The sequence below is a fragment of the Psammomys obesus genome, unplaced genomic scaffold (genome assembly GCF_907164565.1).
Source record: "Psammomys obesus unplaced genomic scaffold, mPsaObe1.curated_primary_1811, whole genome shotgun sequence".
NCBI lineage: Eukaryota > Metazoa > Chordata > Mammalia > Rodentia > Muridae > Psammomys > Psammomys obesus.
In genome coordinates, this window is record NW_026590699.1 from 4,106,390 (window position 1) to 4,118,424 (window position 12,035).

The 12,035-nt window shown below is 46.1% G+C and overlaps 1 protein-coding gene across 1 annotated transcript in view; it reads right to left on the bottom strand.

Moving 5' to 3' along the window:
- The window catches only part of Dlgap2 (DLG associated protein 2), a 112,206-nt gene extending 100,824 nt beyond the window's left edge, over positions 1-11,382 (bottom strand). Inside the window, exon 1 of the mRNA XM_055608427.1 lies at positions 10,366-11,382. Within this exon, the coding sequence (XP_055464402.1) occupies positions 10,366-11,367 (1,002 nt within the window). The 5' untranslated portion in view covers positions 11,368-11,382. The remainder of the gene's footprint in view (positions 1-10,365) is intronic.
- Between the last annotated feature and the right edge of the window lie 653 nt (positions 11,383-12,035).

Sequence of the window (12,035 nt, forward strand, 5' to 3'; positions counted from 1 at the left end):
ATTTACCAACATTGATCCATAAGGACATAGAAAACCTTAATAATCAAATACAAGAAAAAAAAAGACCAAACCAGCAGTAAAACATCCCCAAACAAAGAAAAACAGAACAAAACAAACATATAAAACAACAAGAAAAAGAAAAAAATGAATCCAGGACCAGATGGATTCAGTGCTGAATTTTACCAAACTTGTAAAGAACACATGTGACTTCTTCTCAAAGTAATCACAAAATGGGAAGAGGAATCATCACTCATTCTGGGAGTCCAAACTTGACACAAACAAACAGCTAAGGTCAACATCCGCATGAAAACACATGACAGCAAGCCAAATCCCAATACATCTCCAAGGCTCATGGAGCATGATCAAGGGGCATTTTCTCAAGAACACAAGGGTGGCGTAACATCTGTAAACCAGTGATCCACTACCTTAACAGAGGGCAGGAGGAAAACCATGTGACTGACTAACCCAGCAGGCACAGCCTCTGGAGCCCTTCATGATAAACCTCAACACATTAGTGTAGAAGGGATATACTGAGTGTACTGAAGACTGTATATGGCAGATCCATGGCCAACATCATGTACAGCTGGGGTTGGGGGGGCTGCTGAAAATGTTTCTTTAAGGTCTACAATTTTTTAAAAAGTTATCTATTGAAACTTTTCTTATTTGGTAGAGTACATAGTACTGGATGTCTTAGAACAATTATATCAGAGAGAGAAATGAAAGGTGGCCCACTAGGACGCTCCATGTAGAAGAAACACAAGACTCTGCCAGAAGCCTATTGAAACTGACAAACAGATTCGGTAAAGTTGCAGGGTATGAAGGCGACATGCAAAAATCAGTAAAACTGCTAGAAATCAATATAAACTTGCTAATAATGAAGCCAAGAAAGTGTTCTCATTCATGGCACCTACAAGAAAATAAACTATCTAGTAATAAATTTAATGAATGAAATGAGTATCTTCTATAATGAAAATTGTAAAAAGCCAATGAAGGAATTTGAAGATTTCTCTCTGCTCCCTTTCATCTCCCCACCATTGTATACACACATACACAAATGGAAAGACTTCCCATGTTAAGGGTTAGAACAATTAATATTATTAAAACATATGTAATATTATTAAAACATAAAACTATTAAAACATAAACTCTACACAACACAAATACACAACATAAATACACAACACAAAGCAATTAATAGATTTAATGCAATCATTCATAGAATATCCATATATTCTTCATTTAAAATGAAAAAAGTTCTAAATTACAAAAGTTACTGGATAGTAAAAATGGTCTTGTGCAAAACGAACATTGCTAGTAATAAATATCATATATACTACAGAACTACAGTGATCAAAACAGCATCCTAACTAAAATGTTCAATCCCTATCCTGAAAGGCAAAGAGGATGGACATCAGAAGAAGAAGAAAACAGGAAACAACCTAGGAACCTGCTACAGAGGGCCTCTGAAAGCCAGAAGAAGAAAACAGGAAACAACCTAGGAACCTGCCACAGAGGGCCTCTGAAAGCCTCTGCCCTGAAGACTATCAAAGCAGATGCTGAGCCTGATGGCCAACTGGCGGGCAGAGTGAATGGAATTTTATGTAAGAAGTGGGAAATAGCAAGGGCTGGAGAGGACAGGAACTCCACAAGGAGAGCAACAGAACAAGAAAATTTGAACACAGGGAACTTCCCAGAGACTCATACTCCAACCAAGGACTATTCATGGAGATAACCTAGAACCCCTTCACAGATGTAGCCCATGGCAGTTCAGTGTCCAAGTGGGTTACCTAGTAATGGGAAGAGGGACTGCCTCTGACATAATCTGATTGGCCTGCTCTTTGATCACCTCCCCCTGATGGGGGACCAGCCTTACCAGGCCACAGAAGAGGACAATGCAGCCACTTTTGATGAGAACTGATAGACTAAGATCAGAAAGGAGAGGAGAACCTCCCCTATCAGTGGACTTGGGGAGGGGCATGCATGCAGAAAGGGGAGGGAGGGTGGGATCAGGAGAGGAGGAGGGAGGGGCTTATGGGGGGATACAAAATGAATAAAGTATAATTAATGAAAAATTTAAAAAAAGTAAAAAAAAAAACAAATCAAAGAGCAGGCCAATCAGTTCATGTCAGAGGCAGTCCCTGTTCCATTACTATGGAACCTATTTGGGGGAGCAGCCTTACCAGGCCACAGAGGAAGACAATGAAGCCACTCCTGATGAGACCTAATAGATTAGGATCAGAAGGAAGGAAAAGAAGACCTCCCCTATCAGTGGACTTTGGGATGGGCATGCATGGAGAAGGGGGAGAAAGAGAGGGATTGGGAGGGGAGGGAGAGGGTGCTACAGGGGGGATACAAAGTGAATAAAGTACAATTAATTAAAAAAAATTAAAAAACAGCATGGTAAATTCCTAAAAACTGACATGTAAACCAATGGAACAGAATGGGAAAATGAGAAATCCAGTCTGGTAGCATATTGATTTTTGACAAAGGTACAAATAACATATGCCAGAGAAATGACAGCATCAACAATCAATGATACACAGAAAACTGGATAACCCCATGCACGAGAAGGAAGGGCCCCTGTCTTTCACATTGTATAAAATAAACTCAAAATGGATCAAAGACCTAAATGCCAGATCTGAAACTCTGAACCTAGAAGAAACTCTGGAACTAGAAAAAAACACAGGGAGACTTCAGGTGTCAGCATGAGAGATGGCTTTTATATGACTCAGAACACTGGGAAGAAGAGCAATAACAGCAAATGAGGTTATATGAAACTAAGAAGCTTCAGAACAGCAAAGGAAGCAATCAACTGGGTGAAAAAGCAACCCACACAGTATCTGTAAGCTACCATCTGTGATAGCTAATATTGGTGCTCAACATGATGAAATCTGAAATGAAGGACAAGGCACACCTTCAGGCAGGTCCATCAGGGCATTTCCAGGAAGAGGACAGTCCCTCAGAGCAGCTAGCATCTTCTCATGGTGACCCAGATGCAGAGAGTAAGGATACAGCAGCGTTGCTGTCCTGACCACCTTCACTTCTTGGCAGTGAGCGCTTCTACTCTGCCAGCTGTTGCTGTCATGGCCATTGCTGTCCTCAGCTGACATCTTCAGCCTTCCTAGCAATTCTTTAAGAATCCTGAAGATTCTCATCATCCTATTGGAATTGCTGAGGCATCCAGCTCTCTGAACCCATGAGCTAATAGGGTCTCAGCTTCTTCAGCGTGCAGATGGCCATTGTTAAACTGTCCAGCGCACCCAGTGGCTCCCCTTTTCCCATAGGAGAATAACCTCTCTCTCTCTCTCTCTCTCTCTCTCTCTCTCCTTTTTGCCCTTCTGAGACAGAGCCTGGAGGTCACTATATAGGTAAGGCTGGCCTCGAATTTCTAATGCTCCTGCTTCCACCTCACAAGGTCTTGGATCACACAATGTTCAGCATCACGAACATTGATAAATTCCAAAATACATAAATAACTCACACAATCCAATAGCACCCTCCCCAATAATCCTATTAAAATATAGAGAAATTAACAGAGCAGTTTCTATAGAGGATAGCCACCAAGTCAATGAAAAAATAAAAAAGGATCAACAACTTATTTTCAGAGAAATGCAAAATCAAAACAAATGTGAGATGCTAGCTTCCCCTGCCTGTCTTTTACCAAAGGCAAACAAAACCACACATTCTACCTAGGGAACAGAAGGGCAATGGCCCTTGCTCACTGTTTGTGGGAATGTAAATCCATAGGGCCATTATGAAAGACAGTGTTGGACTCTTCCCCCATACCAAAAATATCTAAAACGAGATTTAGCTGTAAAGTGATCACACTAGTGGTATACATCCTAAGAGAACAAAATCATGATAAAGAGGGTACCTATAAAATCATGCTTACTGCAGCCTTGTCCCAACAGTGGGGCACCAATAGAGACGGCCATTAGCTTATGGATAAAGAAGATATGAGATATTAATATATGTAATATACACTGACACACATAAATCTACACAGTGGAATGCTATTTAGTCAAAAAAGAGGAAATCTTGTCATCTGCAGCCCTATGGGTGAAAATGGCGGTTATTATGGTAAACAAAACAAGGCAGAGACAGAGAGACATACCATGTACCTCACCCATTTGTTGAAGATTTAAAAAAAAAATAATGTCTAAGATGAAAAAAGTGTAGCCAGCAGTGATTAAAGAAGCCTGGGAAGGGTTGATGAAGGTGGAAGAGGGAGGGTGGGCAACAGGCACCAAAGACCCAGTGGGAGAGGAGGAGTAAGGCTAGTGTTCTGTAGAGGACAGTGAGTGCCAAGGCATACATCAGCCTTGAATCCTTATGAAGAGCCAGATAAGAGGAACTTGAAGGCTCTGTCCGTGGGGTGACACAGAAGTGGAGCTGATCATCACCTTGTTTTGAGCCCTGCCTATTTATATGTGTTGAAGTGTCATAGTCTTCCCCATAAACACACAGCAATTGTCTGTCAGTTAAAAAGAATGAAATAGAAAGAGAGAGAGAGAGAGAGCAAAAGAAAGAAAGGTTGTAAGGCAGAGGTTCTGTGAAGGCAATGAACAGGAGACATGACTGACAGGACGAGGCAGTGCTTCTGTTGGGATGTTCGGGGCTAGTCAACAGTCTCAGCGCTCACTTCCCCAGCTTTGTGGAAGCCGAATGCTAGGGCTGGGTGTTTCTTGGTAGGCTCCTAAAACCCCAGTTGTAGCAAATGGAAATGGAAATGTGAACTTGAATGTCAATGTAAATAATACAAGTGCTGCTGAGTTGAGCAAATGCAACTGGGGAAAATGAGATTTTTTTTTTAAACTTTTTAATGATAAGTGGAGAAAATATTCCAAGAGTGAATTTACCCTGGGCCCTTGAAGGGAAGGAGGCACATGGTCAGTCAAGAGGGATTTAAGCTCTTTGCAGTGTGTGGATGGATGGGAAAGTGCTCTGGAAGGCAGCAGGCTGGGAAGACCCCAGAGGAAAGAAAGCCAAAACACGATTCAGAAGCAATGCAGCACACGTTCCTCAAAGGAACAGTTCCTCTTCCTTTACTCCTCCAGTATCTCTCAACATTTCAAAACTTGGGAATCTCATTTGTAAAAATACAAAACAAAAAACCCACATATGCTCCTGGCTACAAACACAGGGAAAGAAACCCTGAGGGCCAAAGAAGCCAGGGTCATTGTGGTTCCAGACTATATGTGGGGAGACAGCCAAGCCACAGGTCAGAGGATATGGGGGCCAAAGAAGGAGGTGATGGGGCATGGTAGAGGCAGGGGTTTGGTGTTCATAGGGGCTGAGGGAAGAGAATATTTTCTACGGGCCAAGCAAATGTGACCTCCTTGGCTGGGACCAGGTACCCCCCAAGGTCACTATCTTCTCCCCAGGACACAGGGACTCCAGTAGCCCCTGAGCAGGCTGTAGTGAACCTCTGGCCCACACTCCTGCCACATTGTTCCAAGTCTGGCTTTAAGACAGTTTGTCTGCTGAGGCAAAAAAATCAAAGAAAAGCCTTTTCAGAGAACATAGGCCAGAAGTCCCCTTCAGTTGTATTTACCGCGCTCTGGCCTACTTCCAACCACGAGTCTTCTTTGAATGTTAACTGCATGTTCTGCACAAGCCAAAGGTGGATGCCGAAAGCTGTCCTTTTGTTCAACTGCAAATCTCTAGTTTTGGGTAGGAAAAAAAAAAAAAGAACGGTGCCCCTGGGCACCGACTTCTTGTTCATCTAGACTGTGTCCTTACTCAGCACCGCAGGCATGTCCCTTTAATTTGTCTTTAATTCCCAGTGCTGGTTGGAAAATGAAGTCTTTGCTTGTGAGGCCCATAGCTGGGACCTTTCCACCAGTAAGTTTAGTGCCACCAGCGTAAGGGACAACCCTGTGAGGACGTCTTTGAATGCACCCAGACATCAATTCAGCTGGGTCCAGGGACAAATGCTGCCTGAGGAGATGTGTGCATTTCATAAATCTTCCCACGAGTGATGGCGAGACAGCTAGAGGACAACAGGGACGGGGCAAAGGACGGTGTTCAGGGGTGAAATGGACAGAGATGGCATGTGAGGAATGGCTTTTCATAGATGAGCTATATTCGGGGAGTGGGTGGACCTTGTGAAAGCCTCGATTTCCTTCCAGGGCCCTCAAACCTCCCACCCGACAGGTTCAATGTTTAGAGCATGGCTGTCCATGGGAACAGTGGGAAGGGAGCTAGCTCTGTGTCCCTTGCAGGGGCTATGTTTAGTAAGAGCCAGCTAAGGTCATCATTGGCCACAGAGGAGCAAGCGGAGGTTGACAGAGGACGTAAGGCTGTTGAGGCCTGTAGGTATGTTCTATGGCTGGGTTCCTCTCTTTCTCGGCTGTGTCTTGCTATAGTTTTATGTAGCACCAGGGGACCTTTACTTCAACACTGCATTCCATCATTCCATTGGATCATGGTTCTGTTGAATCTTTACAGCACCATGCCAGACTTTTTTTTTTTTGTGTGTGTGTGTGTGTGAAGCTGTGAAGAGACCCGAAGTATTGATGCTTGCAAAACACACTTTGGTAAGATAACAGCCGGTCCTGGCACTGGTTGTTTGACTGACTCTCTCTACTGATATCCAGGGGAGACGTGGGAGGGGGTTGGCTTGGCTACCCCCTCAGTGGTAACACCGGGGCTTCCAGAGGCTAGCTGAGAAAATGACTGATAGGATAGTGATCAACACACATGGATAGCAAGAAGGCATTGGGGCAGGAAAGTCGAAAAGCTGGTGGCTACCTCCAGGCTTGTGACAGCCAGAGGCCAGAAAAGCGTCGGGAATGACAGCCAGACTGCAGGGCCTGACAGCACAGAGACTGGTTCCCAGACCCAGGAATTTAAAAGGAAGTGCAAGGGTGAAGACAAGAAGAGAGAGGCAGAGGGTAGCGCATGGGTTCCAAGGTGCAGGCAATGTTTCTGACACAGGACAGACACGGCAGGATCCCTGGTTTTCAATGCCTGGCCCCACATCATGGGTGTTCTACCTAAGCTGCAGCCTTTCTCTTTCAGTGTGCATCTTTTTATTTTCTTTAAATGTGTGGATACCCAAATGTGAGTGCTTTCACGTGTGTGTACTTGCACGTGTGCATATGCATGAAGTGGCCAGAATTGGATGTCAGGTGCCTCCTTCAATTACTCTCCACATGATCTATGGAGGAGAGGTCACCCTCTGAACCCAGAACAGTCTGGTTAGCCTGATGTCTTTGGGGATTGCTGCTCTCTGTCTCTTAATGTTGGGATTAACTATGGTCCACCATGCTCACCTGGAATTTTCGTAGGTGCTGGCGACCTGAACTCTGGTCCTCACATTTCTGTGGCAAGTACTTTGCCCACCAAACCTATTTCCCATCCCTGTAGCACGGGCTTTTCAGAGATGGATTATGGAACCATTACAGCTGCAATGATGTTCTGGGACCCCTTTCTACATGCCCTAACCTGGCAGAGAAGGGGTAAGGTGTTGAGAATGCAAAACTATCATAAAGTCACAGGTTTTAATATGAGTGGCAGGTAAAAGGTGATGTCACACTTCACATTTGGAATTAATTGTTCAGAAGCAGAAGCAGTGAACAGGGTAGTGAGAGGGCAGAGAAGGGCATGTGAGAAACAGAAACAGTAAACTCTGGGCTGGTGCTGAGCAGGCCAGGGTGGAGTGCAGAGCAGAGATCTCAGAGGCAGTGTGAAGTGGACACGGGGTGAAAAGCACCTCATAGCACTGTCCTGTGTTCAGAAAACACTGCACCACAGACTTCCCAGGCACAAAGAAAAAAAAAGACAAGATTTTTGCTACTACAACTGCGGTAGAAACAGAATGAGCCCCAATTTTACTCACCATGTTCCTTTGGATAAGCAGAGAGATCATTTTACATTTGGATATCATTAAGGTTTGCCAACTACAAGCAAAATTTAAGCCTTTTCTACTGCTATAAAAATAATACTTTATCTAACTACCAATTTGTCTTTTTGAATAAATCTGTCTATACAAGCAATTTGGTTAGCATCTCCTTTCAAAACAGAACCAGTGAGCCTTGGACGATATACCAGGAAGAATTGGCGCTGCTGGAAGCCTCTGCCACCTGACGCCCAGAAAGATTCGCAGTTGTTCATCTGTTTCGCTAATTGGCCACTTGATGACTCAGCCGGGGTTTAGTGCCATTACTCAGTATCTAGGAGGGTGTCTCTCAGCAAGCGCATGGCCGGGCCAAGCTCCTGTCCTCACAGGGCAGAAGTATCGAGGTTGTGCTAATGGTGCCACTGGCTGGTAGATCCACAGAGGCTGCCTCAGGAAAGGCAGCATCTTCTGGGGCTCAGGCCTCCCTGTTTTTCTTGGTTATAGTGCCACCAGGACACAGAGAAGGGACTTACATAAAATTGCAGAACAGCACAGCGCTCTGAAGTCTGCCAACACGGTCTGTAATACATTTTTGCCTTTGGTGAATCCATCTCATCCACACCCTGGAGAGCTGTACCCTAACCACAGACAAAGCTCCCCTCATCACCATGTGCTGCATGGCTTAGGGATGTCACTGTCTCGTGAAAGAAGTGATCTCTTGTGAATGGCAGGCCTATGGGCACAAGTGTCTATGTGTTCAGGATACTTTGTTTTGCTCTGCCAAGTCCCCGGCCTCAAGGGATGGGTGTTCGCATTGGAGCGATGTTTCAAAGCACAGCCAAAAGTAACCCACACGTTTCCTGCCAATCACGTTGCGGCTCTGTTCACAGAAGCCAACACAGGAAGTCAACCTGATGTGTGTCAGTGAGTGTGTGGCGGGGGAAGGGGTGCATACACAGCACGAGATGCTGTTGAAGCCTCGAGGGAGAGATGGATAGATGGATCCCTGCCATTTACAACAGGCACAGACCATCATACCCAGTGCAACAAACTAGACTCAGAAAGACAAACTCCACACAGTCTCCTTCTTCACATGAAAGCTCAAGAGCTGGGATTCACAGAAGCAGAGCATAAAGGATGGCTACCAGGGGCCGGGGTGGGAGCTGGGGGTGATTCCAGTGACACAGGAAGAGTTCATCCAAGAGTTCTAGTGTCCAGGATGGTGACTACAGTTAGCTTTGTATTATATACTTTGGAATTACAAGGGAATCAAGAGGAATTTGAGGAGTGAACATGATCAAACCATTATGCACATGTATGAAAATGTCCTAATGAGACCCATTATTACATATAATTAACATATGCTCATACAAACTTTAAAAATGAAGGTAGGTTAAACCAGCCCTGGTGGGACACACTTATAATCCCAAGCAGGCTGAGGCAGGAGGATTTTTGAGAGTTCAAGGACAGCTTGGTTTACATACTGAGTTCAAGGCCAGTATTACACTGTGAGGTTTTGTCTTTAAAAACAACCAAAACAGGAGCCTACCGCAGAGGGCCTCTGACTCTACCTAGCAGCATATCAAAGCAGATGCTGAGACTCATAACCAAACCTTTGGTAGAGTGCAGGGAATCATATGATAAAAGGGGAAGTTAATATGACCTGGAGAGGACAGGAGCTCCACAAGGATCAAATATATCTGGGCACAGGGGTCCTCTATGAGACTCTTTCTCCAGCCAAGGACCGTGTATAGCTATAACCTAGAACCCCTCTTCGGATGTAGCCCATGGTAGCTCAGTATCCAAGTGGGTACCCTAGTAAGGTGAACAGGAACTATTTCTGACATGAACTCAATGACTGGCTCCTTTACTTCCCCCCAAGGGAGGCGCAGCCTTGCTAGGCCACAGAGGAGGACTTTGCAGCCAGTCCTGAAGATACCTGATAAGCTAGGGTCAGATGGAAGGGAAGGAGGACCTCACCTAGCAGTGGACTTGGAAAGGGACAGGGAGGAGATGAGGGAGGGTGGGATTAGGAGGGAATGAGGGAGGGGGCTACAGCTGGGATACAAAGTAAATAACCTGTGATTAATATTAAAAAATAAAAAATAATCTAAAAAAAAAAACAACCAAAATTTTAGCAGGGTAAGTATTAGTTATAATAACGTCTAATTCCAAACAAACAAGAAAAATAAATCTGTAAAGTTTCCATACCGGTGACTGACACCGAAAATCATCATGCTTGGAGCATGTGTACCAAATGATAACACTGCACAAATGAAGATAAGCAATATGATGTCTCAGCAAAAACAATTCTCAGAACAGTGGGCTTGGGGAGTCCTAGCCACACCACAGAGGTACGTAAAGCAAGCACGCTGGCCTGTTTTGGAATCCTAAAAAGCATGTATGCCTTCAAACTTCACTTTGTATGCTATGCATTTTCACAATCCCCTTTTCCCCCTCAATTACAAACGACAGTGATGGATACGACTTTCCGTACAAGGACACAGTCGCCTGAGCCTTACCTGGAGGTAGTGGCACGGGCGCAGGGAAGGCTTGGTCTCTGGGTGGACCAGGGGCTTGTCCAGGTTCAGGGAGCTCTTGCGGTAGGCCTCCTTGGCCTGGCTCACCGTGAGCGTGGACCAGGAGCTACGCTTCATGTACCTGGTGTCTGGCGTGAGGGCCAGGCCTTCACAAGCTGAGCACTTAACATCACTGTTGCTTTTGGAAGTCTTTAGGGAGAGGTCCCCAAAGGGGCTCTGCAGCGCCTCTGGGTAGCAGTGGGAGATGTGGTCCATGTGGTGGCGGTTGGCCACGCTGGGTGTCCGGTACGTGCTGTCACTGTCCAGGTTGTCATCGGAACTCCACCAGCTGCTCATACCAGACTTGTGCTTGCCCTCTGGCTTCCGCTCCTTGCTCTTACTCCTTCTGCTGTGTTTGGAATGGTGACTGTGGTGGTGCTCATCCACCCGGCTGTCACTCTTGGTCCCGTTGACGTTACTCTTGGATGACCCCTCCAAAGAATGCGACTTGGTAAAAAGCTTCTGGACGGAGTGGACCAGATGCCGGATCCTGCCTGGACTCTCATTCCGTTGCTCTGTGGTGGCCGAGGCCCTCTGATACTGCAGCGTGTGGAACCCATCCCTGTGCAGGGGCAGCTGTTTCTCAAACTGGTCCAAAAGGTTGGCGGGGATGCGATTTACCTTGGTACTTGTGTGGGACATGGCACAGTCGTCCCTCGTGTCATAGTGTGAACTGTAGTGCATCCGGGGGAAGGTGCTGCTGGACACGTGGTCGCCCAGCATGACCGGCATCATCATACACTCCGAGTGGACGGAGCTCCTGGGCGAGCAGCGGTGGTGGTCCATCGGGCAGCTCTCAGCCGGGCTGAGGAGATAGGGTTGCCGCACGTCTGGCCCATGGTGCATGTGATCATGGGGGTGCTCGCAGTCATCAGCGGGTGACAGGCCGCACGTATGACCTGCACATAGCTGAGGCTGGTTCCGGCTTCCGGCTAACCCTTTCATGTTCCTGGGTGCAGGCGAATACCTCTCTTCATTGAAGTGCTGCGTTGGAGACCATGAGTATTGCTGGTCTGTCAACAAAAGAGAAATGGGATTTAGTGCCTGGAGAAACCCTAGGAGCGCTGGGGTAGGGTGGAGACGCAGGAGCTGTTTCCCCAGTAGCCGGTTCCCGGAGTGAAGAGTCACATGTTTAGACCGTGGTGACGCCTCAGGATGTGGGGATGCTAAGAAGCAGGAACTTTGGTTTCCCACACAGGAGGGTCCACAGTAACACATATCTAACATCTGGTAGACACACCAGTGGTCTCAACAGGCAGACTATGAGATACGAAAAAACAACGGGTTGAGAAGAAAACAGCCAAGTGCTTGAGAGCATACAGACCTGTGTTCAAACCCTAGCACCCACGTCAAAAGAAAGGCGAGGTGGCATGTGCCTGTAATCCCAGCTTTGGGGAGACAGAGGTGGGTATTTCCAGTGAGAGACACTTCTCAAAAAAATGGTGGAAGGCACTTGAGGAACCCTTTCTGGGGATGTCCTTTGGCAACCGCATACGCGTACATACATATGCACATACCCTCATACACACGTGTACTCGTGCCCACACATGAACGAGCACCCATAAAACACACACACACACACACACACACACACACACACACACACACACACA